The sequence below is a fragment of the Malania oleifera genome, chromosome 11, assembly GCF_029873635.1.
Source record: "Malania oleifera isolate guangnan ecotype guangnan chromosome 11, ASM2987363v1, whole genome shotgun sequence".
Lineage (NCBI taxonomy): Eukaryota > Viridiplantae > Streptophyta > Magnoliopsida > Santalales > Ximeniaceae > Malania > Malania oleifera.
Genome location: NC_080427.1, coordinates 29,523,798 through 29,541,877, shown reverse-complemented (window position 1 = coordinate 29,541,877; position 18,080 = coordinate 29,523,798). Strand labels below are relative to the sequence as shown.

Sequence of the window (18,080 nt, the reverse complement as noted above, 5' to 3'; positions counted from 1 at the left end):
TTACTTGACCCCAAGTTGGAAATGGGAATCTTATTCATTTTTAGGACAGTCGGATGGGTGAGATTTTGTTGCAGTCTTCCATTTATAATGGCCTCAATTAATGCTTTTATTCATTGGGGGGTGGCCTCTTTCTTAAGATTTTCACTTTTTTAGAAATATCATTGAAAGAGATGTTGATGACCTTTTCATTTTGTGGGGTGTTGGTTCTTTTGTTCCTTGAGTGCGTAATGATTTAAGAATTTGGATTGGGGATGATTCTTGTTCTTTACTACAAAATCTTTTATTCTCCCAGCTGCTGAAAACCTCGAATTCTTCTTATTTTTTCCCTTGAATAATTTAATTTGGCAGGCTAAGGTTCCTTTCACGATCAAGGCTTTCGTTTAGACTTCAGCTTATAATAGGCTTAATACTAATGATTTGTTGCAAGTGAGGAGGTCTTCTAGGGCAATCAGTCTGAATACTTTTGTATTATGTGTTTACAGTTGAGTGAAGCTGGTGATCATTTGTTTATTTTATTGTCCGGTAACTCAGCAGCTTTTGCCCAATTTTTTTTATGATTTTTTGACAAATAAATGGTGCTTCCATGACAGTTGACAATTTTTTGCTGGTATGGAATAGAAGTTTTGGGAGGAGTAAGAAAGGGATGGTTTTGTGGAGATGTGCTTTTGTTTGCTCTCTTTTGCTCTTTATTATGAGATAAGATGTTTTCCTTCCTTCCTTCCTTCCTTCCTTTTGGGCTCATACTTTTGTGTTCTTTTTGGGAGTTCTGTTGTATGATTTCAGAGGGATTTGAGGTTCAGGGGTGGGGGCCGACTTTATTGTAGCTGCTCTTCTATTTTTTAGGAGGATATTTATCCTCTGTTCTTTGTAATTTTTTCTCGTTTCTGTTAATGGAGTTCTTTTCCTGTCTCCAAAAAAAAAAAAAAAAACTGTTATGCTCTATTGGTCAGAATGTTGGGCAACTAAGAAGCAACATATTAAAAAAGTAAAAGCTTTTTAATGAGAATGTTAAGGTGGATGATTCATATAAATCTAAAAGATAAATTAAGGAATGAACACATTTGTTTAAGTTGTAGATTGGGTCTAGTACCAGTAGGAATTTAGATAAGGGAAGGACAAATGGTTTGGGCACTTGCAATTTATGCCAAATAAAGCACCCATGGGAGGACTGAGCTAGTTAATGCTAGTGGCAGTAGGAGGAGATAGGTAGGCCTAGAACAACTTTTTCCAAAATAGTGAATGAGGATTTGACAGCACTCTAGCTTCTAGAGGATATTGCCCTAGATCATGCAAATCGCAGAATAGGATTCATGTAGCGGACGGCATAGTAGTTAAAAGCGCGCCTCCTAGGCGCAGTGAAGCGAAGAGGCTTGCGCCTCAAACCAGGTGAGGCGAGGCGACCTGCAAGAGGCGACGCTAGGCGAGACGAGGCGCACTGGGGCGACAGGTGCAGTGAGTTGCGCCTTGTGAATTTTTAGTCATTTAAAGTAGAGAAATAGCCACAGCCAGACCGGTAGCCCTCATTCGACTCGAACGGACATAGCCCTAGCCCCTCTCAGCCCTTTGAAGCCCTTCGTGAGTTCGTTTGCACATTCGAACCAGCAGGAGCCTTCGCGATCCTTTGAACCAGCAACGTGAGCTCGTCTGCGAGCCTTCGAACCAGACGGAAGCCTTCACTACTTCGTCTTTGAGCTTCGAACCAGGATCGTGAGTTCGTCTTTGACATTTTTAAGAAGCACGACCCTTCGCGACTTCGTTTCCAACCAGCAGGAGCCCTCGCGACTTCTTCTTCTTCTTCTTCTTCCTGCTGCCTGCTGGCTTCTGCTTCTCTTCTTCTTCTTCTTCTTCTTCTTCCTGCTGCCTGCTTGCTGCATGCTGTGTGCTGCTGCCTGCTGCTTCTCTTTTTCTTCTTCTTTATATGTAAGCTTATAAATTAAATATTTTCTTTAATTAATCTAAGCTTATAAATTATAACTAATACATAACATTTATTTTTTTTACTGAAATTTACCTACTGTTTTTAAATTTGTGATATTTAGTTTAATTAATGTAAGTTTATAAATTATAACTAATACATAATATTTATTCTTTTTATTGAAATTTGGCTACTCTTTTTCCTCTTCTTCTTTATATGTAATTACTAATTAAATATTTAGTTTAATTAATGCAAGTTTATAAATTATAACTAATACATAATATTTATTCTTTTTACTGAAATTTAGCTACTATTTTTTAATTTGTAATATTTAGTTTAATTAATGTGAGTTTATAAATTATAATTAATACATAATATTTATTTATTTTATTGAAATTTAGCTACTATTTTTTGATTTGTACTCTTTTCTTTTGATGTTGAACTATGTTGAATTGTTGATGCTTTTGGGCTAAATTTTCAATTTTGTAATTGAATTTTTTGGCATTTTAAATTCTAATATTACTAGATATTCATATGTTCATATATCAATTACCCCAAATAGATATTTTACACCATTTTAATAATTGTGCGCCTCACCTTCATGAGGCGCGCGCCTTCGCCTTGTGCCTCGCGCCTCGGCTTCAAAGACCCTTTGCGCCTCGGCTCGCCTCGCGCCTCTAACTACTATGGCGGACGGACCCCACTTGGTTGGAATAAGTTTTGGTGGTTGTTGACGTTGGGGTTCTAATGTATCAATAGAATTCATGGGTTTGTCAGACAGGTTTGGCCTGGGTCTGCCCTAATGTAGTGTCTGGATTGGACTTGCATTTTAATTGTTTTATAGAATAGGTTATAAATGGGTAAATGAACATTTACATAACGAACCCATTTATGGCCTGCTAAAAATCCATACAACCGACCTGTTTGCCACCCCTAAGAAAGATCAGTGAGTGGGAAATTGCATTATTTTTTTTTCTAGATGGGAGAAAATTTTAAAGACCAAAACAGGGTACATCAATAGGAAGACTAGGTGTCCTCTAAAAAACAAAGGTCAACAACAAAAGAGATTACAAAAGACCTGCATTCCAATTCCTTTGAAGGTTGGACAGTAATAAACCCCCCCAAAAGAATTTGAATGAATGGCCCAAAAGGAAGTCATGAACACTGCCCTATCCATAATAGATGAGGACTTGTGCAATCTTGAAGGTCCTCATGTTACTCTCAATCCAAAAGGTCAACAAGATAGCGAAGATAGCACCACACCAAAGACACAAATCTTCCTACTTGGGCCAAGACCCAATTGTTCTCAAGCAAGAGATCTCCCATATCTTGAGGTCCACCCCAGATTCATTGAAACTAGAAAAGAGAGTACTACAAAGGTGTGTTGCAACCTGACAATGGAGGAAAAGGTGCACATTTGTTTTTTTTGGACGCATGACACATCAATAACATATGAGGACTAAGAGACCTAGAGGATCTGCTTGTCTGAAATAAATCATGTGTATTAATTCTATTTAGAGTATTGTCCAAATGCAAGTCTGAATCTTCAAAGGAACCTTTGTATTTTAAATGATATGGTTCCAAGGGAAAATTTGGGGGAAATGGATTTTAAGAGGCTAAGGAAAAACTATCTTGAAGAGTACAGACCTGAAGAATCGCCCTCACAAGCCCTCTCATCATCCCCTTAGAAGAAAAAATGAATTAATAGGTGCATTGTGAAGAGTAGAAAGCTTAATCAAATGAGGTACACTCCAAAGAATTATCACCTACCCAAACATCCTCCAAAACCAAACCCTATTATTGGTACCCACTTTGAAACAAGTGAGAGGAGATGATAGACATGTCACCTAAGAAACAAACTTTCAAGGGCTAGCATGAGAAATAATGCCACTTCCTCTAGTTTCCCACCCATTTGGATGGAGTCCATATTTACTTTTATCACCTTATTCCATAGTGATTAATCTCTAAGGGAAATTCCACAACCATTTAGCAATTAGGAAGATGTTTTTGGGAACCACATCACCAAGCCCCAGTGCCCCTTCAGGCTATAGATTTGGGTTTTCTAAGTCCTAATCTTCCTAGAACCCAACCAGGGAGACACATTGGCCTCTTAAGAGTTTTGGCTATGCTTTTGGGAACTCTAAAAAGTTGAAGGATGTAACTAGGAATGATTGAGAGGGAGGCACTAATTATTGTAACATGACCCCCTAGAGACAAATACGCTCTCTTCCATTCCCCCACCTATCGTCTTAAATCTCTGCAAAGTTGTCATAATTTCCTTCGAAATTTCCACTTTCCACCACCCTCAAAATCGAAATGGCAGTCAATTTTTATATTATAAAATTTCTGTCGAAATTTCTATGAATCATATGAAATTGATTGAAATCTCAAAATTTGAGCGAAATTTTAACTTGAACTTAAAATTTGATATTTGAAACCCATATAGAAATTTCTCTCTTGATTAATCCTTTTCTTTTTCTTTTTATTTTTAATTGTAACTAAAGATTCTTGCAGGAAGGTTATGAATGATTGCTTTCATACTTTCGAAATTGTTTGGAAAATTAAAGTTATATAGTAGCTACAACATTTTATTTGGTGAATTATATTTAAATTATTGGTATTTAATACTAAATAATATTCAACTAATTTATGGATTTCATTTACTCTAATTGAATAGGTTTAATAAAATAACATTATTACACTTATTGCACCCTTATACACCACATACATGTCATTGATGTATTTATTTTATAACATTTTTGTTCTAAATCTTGCATTATTATGTTTATTGACAATTTCTAGAGTTTGATAAAAAAATTTCATGCTTTACTAGTAATTCCCATCATTTTTTAAATTCAAAATCGAAATTGACTTCAATATCAAAATTTCCATATTTTTTGTAGGCTCGAAATTTTAGTTGAAATTGAAATTTAAGACCATGCCTCCGCACCCCACTTCCCCCACTCCCACGCGCGCACGCACCAACCTCTTGATCATTGGATCCCAAAAAAACCACAGGATTAGGAATGCCCCGTGAGAGCGACCAAGATAAGAAAGTGGTCATTCTAAGAAAACAAAACCTGCCAGGGTTTTAAAACTCTCTAAGTCCCTACTGCTCAAATTGAAAACAGCCACCCTGCTCTTGGACGAGTTGATCTTCAAACCCGAAATCTTTTCATTTTCAGAAAAAAATGATAATCTCATAAATTTGATGAGATGATTTGGAAAAATTGAGATTAGGCCTGGTGCCAATTTCATTGATCCCATCCTCACCTTCATCTCCAAAATAATTTGCCATCTTTATACCATTATTAGGAAATCTTTTCAAATGTACCATAACAGTAAGCTGGCTATGGCTTCTTTCCACACATTTGCAAAATTGTACTCTATTCCATTGATTTTAGAAACTAATCCACGCCACTTGTAGGTTTAGTGTTTGGGTTCAAACTAATTGGGTTTAAAGAATTTTTGTTAAAAACATGTTATTTTCTGTTTTCCCGAACTACCTTATTTTGAGGTCTGCTAATGTATCCATTTGACATTATTGTTAGTATGTGTAATTATAGTTGTCTATGGTTTAAGGCGCACTGGGGCACAAAAGGTATTTGGAAAAGGTATTTGGAGCCTTGGTGCAAGGCAAAACCATGCGTCTCACTAAGGAGGAGGGGGAAGGGGGTACACATGTATTAATATTGTTTTAAATGCCCAAAGTAATGGGTTCTTCATTTGTAAACACACTAATATTTTTTTTTTTTTTTTTTTGAAAAAAAAAAACGATTGTAAAAAACAGGGGAACTGCACACGGTGTTCATGCCAGAAATCCAAGAAAACAGAAGCAGAAATGCAGCATAAATTCCATAAAAAAGAAAAAGCAACAGAACTGTAAAACAGGAAAAAAAAAGGAGCACCAAAAAGGGGGCTTGCTGCAGCTCTGAATGAGAGCTGTGAAGGTAAAATTTCTTGGGAAAAAAAAAGAAAAGGAAAACCAAAAAGAAAAAAAATCGAAAGAGGGTTCATGGCAGCCTGACTGAAGGCAGCAGGAAGAAGAAGATAGAGAGCAAGCGCAGCAGAAATTTCAGGAAAATTAGCAGAAATTCCAAAAAAAAAAAACCAGAAAAAAAAAAATAGAGGGAGGGAGGGTCACAGGGGCTCTGACCAAGAGCTGCAGAGCAGCAGAACCACTGGTTTTTGTTGATCAAGAAGAAGAAGAAAGAAGAAGAATGAGGACAGTATTACCTGGTTGATGAAGAATAATAATAAGAAGAAGAAATAGAAGAAAAGAGAGAAGATTAACCTAATTTTTCACAGCTGGATGGATTCTGGATGTGTGGTTGATCACATGTTGAGAGTTGTCCTTCAATCATGGCTTGATAATTCATTGGTGATGGAATCTATGGTTGGCCTTCGATCACAACTCTGCCTCTCTTGAGAATGCTGAAAATTGTTTATGTTCAAGTGAATGCCGAGAGTTGAGAGCTGTTAGATGCAAGACAAATATGATATTATTCAGTGCTTCTCACATTTTTTTATTTTTATTTTTTATTTTTTGGGGAAAAGGTGAGAGAGAATATATTAGCACAAAGGGAAAATAGTACAAATAAATTATTAACTTCCTAAAAGTTGTAGAATCCAGACATTTTTCCTTTAATATCAAACAATATACAATGAAGGGTTTCATTCATATTAACAGAAATTTTTAAAATATTTTGAGCTCTCTAGATGTGGTAGATTTAAGCTGCCCGACAGATTTTTCTTATTCTTGCTTCAGAATAATTCCCCTAAGTACTCACTACTCAACCTGCTAAGCTCATCTTGCCAACAAGTAGATTGAGTGGGCAATTTAATAGAGGCTGTGGCTCTGTGATAAAGAGAACCAGTAACTCCATAAGCAAATAATACATGATCCATAGTCTCCAAACTGTGATTGCATAAAATACAAGTAGAATAAATCCTCTTCCAGGCCTTCCTTTGTCTGGGGTGTACAGTCTGCCCAAGGCTACCAACAACTGATAGAAGCATGTCTGGGAGTTTAAGACTTAAACCAGACAGCTGAATGGCAACTAATATAGTGATTTTTTCCCCTGAAGTGATCTGAGGTAGAAGCAAAATTAATCGAGCCTAAGGAGTTAAATTCCAGATTACTGAATCTTGAAGAGAATGTTTAGACTGAACCAGTTTAGCTTCTTTAGTTTCACCTACCCTGCAGGTGGTTCTTCTAGGTCAGTTCCACTGATCATCTTCACACATTTTCCCTATACCTGCAATGGCGTGGTCTACTAGATTTTTACTCAAATTGGATGGTTGAGATTAAAAAAAAAGGGGGCGGGGGGGGGGGGGGGATAAAGTGTAAGGTAAAAATGCATGAGGTGCACATCAGCGTGCCTCTTGAATGGCGGCTTGCCTCAACCCCTATTGTAATTTGGGGTTAATTCAAGGCTTATGGGGGCACTGATATAACCCCTATTTTCACCTGAAGCAAACACTTTTAAGTGGGACTCTGGAACATCTCTTTTCTATTTGCCATCCAGAAATTGGTAAGATGGAGTTTTTGGTATCTCGTCCATGTGTTTGATTTCAACTAAAATTTCAAGCGCCCAAAATCACCGAAATTTCAATGGAAATTTCAATTTTGATGTCAGTTTCAATTTTGACTTGAAAAAACAATGGAAGTTGGTAGTAAAGCATGGAATTCTTTCATTAAACTCTAAAAATGGTTGAGAATGTAAGCTTTTGGACAAATATATTATAAATTAAATGCATCTATATTATGTATACGGTGCAATAGTTGTAATATGTCATTTGGTTAATATAAATGAATTCATAAATTAATTAAATAAAATTTGTTATATAAATAAAATAATTTAGACATGAATGGTTAAATAAAATATTGTTGCTAAAATCTAAGTTTAATTTTTCACGTAATTTCAAAAGCCCTTTTAATAATCTTTTGTTTCAATAAAAGAAAAGATAATTAAGAGAGAAATTTCACATTGCTTTTAAATAATAAATTTGAATTCCAAGGAAATTTCATTCTGTAGTTAAAATTTCAACAAGTTTCGCTCAAATTTTTAAATTTTGATAAATTTTGGTTGATTCACTGAAATTTTGACAAAAAATTTGTAAGATGGAATTGACTTCCATTTCGATTGTGAAGGTGATGGAAAGCAGAAATTTCGATGGAAATTTGACAATTTTGGAAATTTAAGACATGTATTTGGTTAAATTTAAGCTCTTCAATTTTACTGGCAGATTTATTTCTGCCTAGCATTGACATTGTGTAATATGGTCATGGACTGCCCCACAATACAATGTTGAATTATCTCATACACATTCAGTTGATGGTTATTGGTCTTTTGCATTGACATTGTGTAATATGGTCATGGACTGCCCCACAATACAATGTTGAATTATCTTGTATACATTCAGTGGTTGGTTGTTGGTCCTTTGTCCCTTATCATTTAGAGGTTTTTTAATTTGGTTGTGTCTTGCTTCATAGACATTAGAAGTTACTGTTTGGCGTGATGGAAAGGAATATCAGCAGAAATATTCCCGTGGGAAGCCACTGACTGCTCTAAAACGCCGTGTGCTTCCTATTGAATCAAATGATCGTTGTGGAACTCGCATCAGGTTTTGGCCTGACAAGGAAGGTTTTGTTTGCCCCTTTGAACTTGATGTGTTTTTGATGGTTTTGTGTTTGTGTTTCATTTGCAGTTTTCGAATGATTCTTGTAATTGGATGTTTTTACATGCTTTTTTAACTGTCCTTTTTTTAATTTTTTTTAAATAGTATTCACTACTGCAATTCAGTTTGACTACAACACAATATCTGGACGAGTTAGAGAGCTTGCTTTTCTAAACCCTGAGGTAAAGTTATGCTTTATAGTTCTTTGCCACATGCTTAACTCTGAGTCATTCTTCTTTCATTTTCAGGAAAATTTCAGTCTCATTTTTCCCTCCTCATTTTTTAATATTCTAGGAGCTGTTTGGCAATTGGACAGTAACAGATGTCAAATGGTTTTTAAGATGCATTGTTCTTTGAAATGGAGAATAAGAGTCATAAGACTAGATGTCAAATGGTTTTTAAGATGCATTGTTCTTTGAAATGGAGAATAAGAATCATAAGACTATGCATCTGATTACTTGATTACCTATGCAAACACCTGTTTAAACAGAATCATGCTAGAAATAATGAGATTCTATACTAGGAACAATTAATTGAATGCCAATCCATTTAAATTGGCAATGCTTTGTCACACTTGAATGTAGTTATTTATTTATTTTGAGTTGGAGAATGATGGGTCGGTGGTCAAAATTATATTGCAATTTTTTTGTTCCAGCCACCTAGCATCAAGTAAAAGGAGGGTAAATTTGCAGCAAAAAATAGCTTTCTTTTTCATTTTTTGGCCTGGGTGTTGGCTGAATTTTTAATCATTTGTGCTGTGTTTATTACTCTAAGGGGACTGTGGATTGCTTGAGGATATTAATTCTTTTCCTTTCGCTGTTTCTTGTGTTATATGAATAGAAAGGAACATACTGGAACAGTTGAGGGCATTATGAATGATGATATTATGCATGAAATAAGGTTTGCTACCCCTTCCCCTAACATTTTTCCTTCAAACCACATTCTTTGGAAGGCTAAAGTGTCTGGGAAGATTCAGGCCTTTGTCTGGACCGTGATTCTAGAAAGGATTAACACACATGATTTGCTTCAAGGTCCTAATAAGCTCTCAGTCCTGACTTGTGCTCCATGTGCTATGAAAGCTACAAGACGAATGCCCATCTTTTTATGCATTGCAGGGTTTCATTGGAGCTTTGGAATGCCCTTTGTTTTATTTGTGGGGGAAGAGTGGTGGCTTTGGTAAAGGTGGGTGACTTGTTATTGGTTAACTACAAGGGTTTCAGAAAGAATAGAAATGGTAGAGCTTTTTGGTATGCGGCTGTCCTCATCGTCCTTTGGACCATGTGGATTGAGAGGAATGCTAGGGTTTTTAAAGTTCGCTCAACTTGATCATTGCTATTATGGGATAGAACTTCTTTCATCACTTCCTTTTGAGGGCAGTCTCTTGAATTTTTTTTTTTAGGGATTACTTCTGTTCATCCTCATGAGAGATTGGAGGGCGGCGCTCTTATAATTGATATTTGTATTGTATTTTTTTATGTTCTTTTGGTGTATTATGGCTTCTTTCCTGTAATTCTTGTTATTCAGAGAGGACTTCTTGTCCTCCATCATGTACTTCTTCGTGGCTTTAATAATATCATTTTCTTTTATAAAAAAGGGTTAAATCTTGCTTGCTTTGCTCAGTGTCAATAATGGATTTATTTGAGGGTGGAAACAAAATTAGGCTGTTGAAGGATTGAGTCAGTATTCTTTTCTGCAATTGCTGGGGCACGCATTTTTATTTTTATTTTTGCAACTCTGAACTCTGGAGCCTGGACATGCTCTTTGGACCCTTCGTGTGGTGGTGGTGGTGGTGGTGGTGGTGGTGGTGGGGGGGGGGCGGGGGAGTTGCAGAGGCTTGCCCCCCAATCACGCCCAGGTCAGTTGATAATGCACTCCCATGCAGAATCGAACCTGTGACCTCCTATTATCAGGATATTTGCAGCCTGCCCATGTCCACTGGAGCCAAACCTCAGGGCACAGCCATCACTGTGTGCTTGAAGGTTTCTTTTTCTTTTGGTTTCTTTTCTGGTTAATAATTATCACTTAGTTTTTTTATTGGCATTTGAGGTTTAAATGAACCAGTTTTTTTTTGTTGAGAATTTTTCATATATATATTTTTAAATTTCCCTAATGCAGTACCAGTTTGAAGCTCACTGTTTCGTTGTTTGCAACTTACTCTGTGTGGCTCAACCCTTGCAGGTTCGTATTACTCTTAGAAAGGAGGACATTGAACCGGAGAAGAACCAGTATAATGAATACTGTTATGCTGGTGGACTGATTGAGTACGTGAAGTGGCTGAATACCGATAAAGTATGTTTTTTATTTTTAATAAAAAAATATATATGATTGACTTAAGAACCAGTATAACGAATACTGTTGTGCTGGGGGACTGATTGAGTACGTGAAATGGCTGAATACTGATAAAGTTTGTTTGTTTGTTTTTTGAAAAAAAGATATATGATTGACCTCTTCCCGTTGCTATTCTTGATTTGTTGGTTTTTTGTTAGCTTTTTTTGACTTTGAGCATACACCTCTTTATATTTCTAGAAGAGTATGAAGACTTCTATATAGTCTTGATGAATTTTGATGAAATTATATAGTTGTGGAACTATATTAATTTTTCAGTTTGGTGTTCTTAGATCTGCTCCATGGCATCCAATTTGGTGCAGTAGTTTTACATCTTATAGTTGATTTTCTTTTATAATCACCTTGACAGTTGATACTTTTTTCCCCTTAGTTAATGCTAAAGTGACATGCTATATACTTCTTTTCTTTGTTTTGTGCATCCTTTAGTGGAAGGTTCTTTTCCAGAAATTTAAGCCCTTTGGTTGTGGTAAGGACTGAGGAGCAGATAAATCTCTAGAGATGCATTATTTTTTCTGCAGTCTGGTGTATTTGGTCGGAGAGTAGTTCTACAATCTTCAATAGATGTGTCCTGATTTGATCTGGAGTAGAGTAACTTTTTTTGTTTACATTAGTGCTTTGTGTCACGGACCCCCAAAATGGGACTCAAGTAAGGGCCGTGTGGCACTCGTTGAGAGCTCTCCCTCGACAAGTCAGCCAACTCTCACACGTTCAAGCCTGCAAGTACGAGCACCAGGTGAGTCTCAATACTCAAGGAAAACAAGGAACAATAGGATTTCACATGAGCAATATATTCTTATACACCGAATAAGACTATAACAATCAGAGACATCATAATCCAAGGCAATAGAACACCACAATGAAAAGAACTACTTGTATTATTCATCTACAAGAGAATCACCATACAAGCGATAACACAGATATTCATATATTCATTCTAAATCTCTGAAGAATACAATTATAGCAATATCTCACTCCCCCATTTTCCCCATTACATTGTCACACCCTAACACTCTGCCTTTTGACTTGTTTGGATGAGTGTGGTTCATTGATATGCAAAAGAGATTGGGGGGGCTTTGTTACATTAGACGTTGTTCTAGTTTTGTCATTTTCTTTTGTTTGCTGTAGGAGGATATGTTATCCTCTCCTTCTCAATAATTTTCTGTGTATAAAAAGATTGTTATGTCATGTTTGTACCTAATTTATACTCAAATGGTTGTTATAGATTGTTGTATTATACCAAATTGCGCTACTGTGCACATACACTGCACATGATATTTGAGTAGGATGAACTTTGCTAAAAGCTTTAATATTGCTTCTATGAAAGCAGTTTTGTACTAATGCCTTACAATTTATGGATTTGTATAGTTTTTAACTAATAAAATCATATGAATATTTTCTCTCCAAATTAGCAGGAGCCTATATAGATCCTTCTTGTTTGTGAAGGGAGATGACAAACAAGGGCATGAGGTTCATGAGTGTTGAGTGTAAAAATCCTTTGATTTTATGATTGAAGAAGTCAAGGATGTGATTTGAATATCTGAAAATAAGAGAAATTAGAGAATCTCTCTTTATTTGGATGTCGAGGATTTTAGCTGGCTGATTCAGGCATGGGGAAACTTGTGGCCTACTAGGGCTGATGAGCTTAGTTTAGAAGGATGTACAAAGGAGATTGAACCCTTAACTTGATGCGGAAGAGGAATGGGAAAGACATTTTTCTTGAGTTTCCGGAGGTTAGTGGAGGCATGATGGTGGTGCAAAAGCTTAAGGAACTGTGGGCATAGTTTGTCAGGTGAGGGAGGAGGAGAAACATATTGAGGGGCCCGGAGGGGAGAGCTGTAATGGCAGCACAGCTATGGATGTTGGTAAGGAGAAGGGAGAGAAATGAGGTTTCTAAAGGGCTACAAGATTGCAATCTCTGGTTGTTTCCATAGACGTGGTTTTGATCTGAGTGCGGTAGCAAGCTATGGAAAGAGGTTTGTGATGTATGTAGCTAGGGTTATAGGCCAGTGAAGAAGGGAAGAGCAAGAAGATGTGTGCTGGTCATGCACTCAGATGGGATGGGCCAGGATCTGGAGAACTTTACATCTTTTTTTTTTTTTCCTCCAAATTTGAATCTCAAACAGTTGGGCCAGAATAAGCACTGTATCTTTACAGGCTTTAGAGAGTTAGGGGATTGGTGGTTTGGGGCCTTAATGATAAGGTGAAGCAGGTTCTTGGGGCTGAAATTGAGAGGGTTCACTTTTCTGGGGAAGCTTGCCCAAATCTAATCTCAGCAGGCTTGAACGAAATTTATATTGACGTATCCAAAAAATCTGGCCCAAGCACAAGGTGCCCTAGCTCTAGATCAAATATAAAAGTTATTGAGGGGGAGACAAAAAGGGCAGATGAGCAGATCAAATTTGAACATGCTACCAAGGAGGGAAGCAGGTTCTTGGGGCTGAAATTGAGAGGGTTGGCTTTTTCTGGGGAAGCTTGCCCAAATCTAATCTCAGCAGGGCTGAACGAAATTTATATTGATGTATCCAAAAAACCTCGCCCAAGCTCAAGATGCTCTAGCTCTAGATCAAATATAAAAGTTGTTGAAGGAGAGACAAAAAGGGCAGATGAGCAGATCAAATTTGAACACGCTATCGAGGAGGATTTCTATCTAAGCAGGGAGGAAGACATGAGGGTCTGGGCTTCAGAAGATATAGGTGCTATTTCAGAAAACATTAAATGCTGTGGGATTATATACCTAGAGAGTTGGAGGTTGAGTTTAGATGGATTCTCTCCACATTGTCAACTGTGAACTCCCCCCGCGGGCGGGGGGGGGGGGGGGTGATTTCAATGGTGAATAGGGTTTTTGATAGTGATGGCTGCAGCAAATATGTTCCTAAGAGGGTTTCTGAAAAATGAGGATGGTGAGCAGGGTACTGGGGGTACCCATGGTCTTAAATTTCCACAAAATTGTCGAAGTTTCTGTTGAAATTTCCAATTTCCGTCATCCTCGAAATTGAAATGACAATCGATTTCTGTTTTGCATAATTTCCACCGAAATCTCAACGAATCATCTCGAAATTTATTGAAATCTCGAAATTTCAGCGAAACTTGTCTAAATTTTAACTATGCAATGAAATTTCTTTGAAATTCAAATAATGGATTTAGGAGTGAAGTGAAAATTCTCTCTTAATTTATTTTATCGAAACAAAATATTATTGCAAACCTTTGAAATTATATGAAAAAATAAACTTACAGCAGCATTTTATTTAACCATTTATGTCTAAATTATCAATATTTGTATAATAAATAATATTTAAATGATTTATGAATTTCATTTGTATTAGCTGAATATGTTTACTATTGTCTTACAAGTATGTTTGATACACATACTATATTACAACTTTTCCATTTCATACACAACATAGATGTATTTAACTTGTAGCATATTAGTCCTAAAACTTACATTATTATGTTTGTTAACCATTTCTAAAGTTTCACAAAGAATTCTATGCTTCACTACTGATTTCTGTTTTTATTTTTTCAAATTGAAATCGAAATCAAAATTTCAATTGAAATTTCTGTACTTTTGGAGCTTCGAAATTTGAGTCAAAATCGAAATTTAAGACCTTGAATATAACCAAGTCATTTTTGAATAATCATCCACAAAGGTTACAAAATACTGGAAACCCAACTCGGACACAATCCTACTAAGACCCCAAACATCTGAATAAATTAACATAATAGGGCTTGCAGCTCGTTTATTGACTCCAGAGGCGAAAGAAACACCATGGTGCTTTTCCAATTGACAAGACGCACAATTGAGACTAGACACAGAACTCAAAATAGGAACAAAACATTTTAACTTTTCTAATAAAGAATGACCTAGGCCAAAATGAATTTGAAAAGGTGTGGCAGCAGCAGTGCAGGCGGTAGAAGGAGATAGCAGCTCAAAGTGATAAGAGTCCACCAGCTTCAAGCCTTCCACCAATCGTCTTCCTCGTCTTCGAATCCTGAACAACCACTAAATTAGGGAAGAATGTCACTAAACAATTCATGGATTTAGTAATTTGGTAATGGACATAAGGTTGAAAGGAAATTTGGCAATATATAAAACCGAAGGAAGAGAAATAGAAGAAGTGGGATTTACAGTCCCAATTCCCTTGATAGTAGATCCATCAGCAACAGTAACACAAGGTAAATTTGCAGGATATTGAACAATGGAGAAAAAGCTAAGTATAGTTGTGATATGATTAGTGGCAATGGAGTCTATGACCCCAGGACTAGGACGAGAAGTACTTGATGACAGGCATATTGTGTGATTACCTGTTTGGGCAAGAGATGCAGTGGGAGGAGGAGCTTGTTGTGACGCTTGATACTTCTAGACTTTGGAATACAGTTTGTTGCCCCCTGCACAACCCCAAAGGTGAGGAATCAGTGGTGGCTGCATTGGCTGCCTCCAAAGGTGTGAAGTCAGTAGTGGCTGCATTGGCAACATGTGAAGATCTGCCGCAAAGATCCCAACACTGCTCAATGGTATGATTATTTCGTCCACAATAAGTGCACTTGCGCTTGTCCGTCTCTACCACTACAACCACTTGAACACCGCCATAACTTTTGCGGTTATTTGGTAAAGAACTAGAATCACCCTATGTAGCAAAGATCGTCCTCTTAGAGTCAGATGCTAGAGCAGGAGAATGCGTGCTAAAGGAAGCATGAAGGAAATGAGAATAAACATCAGCAAATGATGGTAGCTCGGCACTACTGAGTATCTGAGACTAAACTATCTCAAACTCTGGTCTCAAGCCTGCTAGAACATGAAGAACTATCATCTGTTCTCTCTGCTGCTTCTGCATCTCACAAATGTTGGCAGTTGTAGGTTGCATGACGTTAAGCTCCTCATGAATACACTTCATCTCTACAAAATAATCTTCAATACTCCTACCTCCTTGTTGTAACTAAAAGTATTCCTAGGATAAATCATACATACGTGTAAGTATAAAAGTTTGACATTGCACGTATCTAGATGCATACACATCTATGCAATCTGTGGCTCCATTGAATTCCAAAAAAGGGAAACAATTAAGGCATCTTCTAGGACCCACACGTCTTTTCTCTCATCATCAGAAGAATTAGATTGGAGAAGGCGGTCAGATTTCTTTAATCTTGCTAAATAAATCCGAATAGCTTTATACCATTGAACATAGTTCTTTACATCCAACTTTTGAGTCGTTATTTGTGACAGTGATGTAGGAAACAAATCATTGGAATTCAGAGATTCCATCCCAACACTCACAAATCGGTAGTCACACCAAAAACAAAAAGAATAATCAAAACTAATCGGGTAAATCACAAACTATGTGAAGCACCGACACAACAACAGACGTGGTGAAAAACTCACCGATGGGATAGCGCCACCACAACCTCACAACTGAACATACGAATGCTGCCACGGTTCCAAAAAACTCACAAAGAAGCTTTCACAAACCCTGAACAGAAATGAATGGAATACCGTGAGTACATGGTCGAAAAAGGTTGAATTTTTTAGCAAAAGACTGGCCTAACAGCTTGATAATATAGCCCAAAGAAGGAATCAGGGCATGTCAGAGGGAAAAAGCAGAAAAAAGTAGTTGGAACCTCACTTGCACCGGAACAAGGGGTCAGCCCCTGACATTTGGCTGGCGCTTGAGGGCGCGTGAGGTGTCCTCTGGCAATGAGGTTTTGTGGGGTGGGTCCTTTTTTGGGGGGGGGGGGGGCGCTATTTATGGGTATATGGTTGGATTTATGAAATAATATGGGATGGAGGTGGATTTGGGAAGAACAGCCTCAGGAATGGTGTTTTTTGGCGATGGCTGAGGGGAATAGGGTTTAGGTTGGATCATGCTCTGATATCATGTTAAGATTTGATTAAAATGAATGACCTAACTTGAAGATAGGTCTCTTCCTTTATTTATATACAAATTAAATACATCTAATGACAATAATACCCTTACGAACTCTCACTAATTAACATACTAACACACTCAATAATTATTATAATAAAAGACATGTATAACCTCTTAACAATTACTACACCATGCAAAGGAAGAACGGGTAAAATAAAGATGTCTAATGCATCTCATACCTCAACATAAGACCCAAATGGAACATCATGTGCCTGTTGAACAGTTTCAAACACCTAGACCAAGAAAATATAGCTCTTGTCAATGCATAAGCAGATGAACATGCAAAAGCACGCATGCATGCACACAGAGCCTGATAATCTCATGGCAGAAAGAGTTCATGAGAGCAGCCAAAAAGAAAAAGGACAAGTTCAAAATTTGCTGTTAGGAAACTAAAAGAAAGGATAAAATTGGAAATCGCACCAGCACTTTCTTATCTGATGACAAAACATAGTGCTGCCACTCTGTCACAGCTGTGTCTGGAGGGCACATGGGACTGTTACACAAGGATCTAAATGTCATCTCTCTGACTTGGCCATCATATTCATCAGCAGCATGCCACGGTCCCATCAAGAAATAGCATAGAACAATATGCAAAAATATTGCAAACCAGAGGGAGCATTTTGTCAGTCAGAACCTATAAAGACTTCACCTGATATTGGAATTTCAAAAAGTACTGGGGCTTGCTTACTCATATTTGACCAAAGTCCAACTGTACATAGGTTTGAAAATTGCACTTATCTGGCATGACAATTTTTCTCAGTCTACAGCCGCCTCATTTATTTATTTATTTATTTATAACTTTTGGGGTGTTCTCACCAGGCTAAGCATGGTTTAAAGCCTAAAACTAGAATTCAAACTGAGCTCAAAATAAAACTGTGACTGGGCCAACCCGTATCAACAAATATTGAAAGGCCATTACTAAGTGTTAGCAGGTTACAGGGAGAGTTACGTAGAGTACAGTTTTTTTTTTTTTTTTTTTTCCCGTTATTACAAAATAAACATACTAAGTATGAGAAAAGAGAGAATTACAACCTAGGAGAGGGCAACAGTTCCCCATTGCAGAAAAAATAAATGAAAACAAGAAAAAGGAAACCAAAAAGGAAATAAAAACAAACAAAACTAACAAACCTAATTTATAAAACCCAAGTCCTTCCCTTCATATTTGATAGAGCTTTGTAATCTTGCTGGTTCTTGCCAACCTTTAGTTGCTTTTCTTT

At 37.0% G+C, this 18,080-nt stretch overlaps 1 protein-coding gene across 1 annotated transcript in view; it reads left to right on the top strand.

Annotated features, from left to right (window-relative positions):
- LOC131143489 (DNA gyrase subunit B, chloroplastic/mitochondrial-like) overlaps positions 1–18,080 on the top strand; it is a 108,487-nt gene that overhangs the window by 49,050 nt on the left and 41,357 nt on the right. Inside the window, exons 7-9 of the mRNA XM_058091825.1 lie at positions 8,412–8,562; positions 8,702–8,778; positions 10,775–10,885. Of these exons, the coding sequence (XP_057947808.1) occupies positions 8,412–8,562; positions 8,702–8,778; positions 10,775–10,885 (339 nt within the window). The remainder of the gene's footprint in view (positions 1–8,411; positions 8,563–8,701; positions 8,779–10,774; positions 10,886–18,080) is intronic.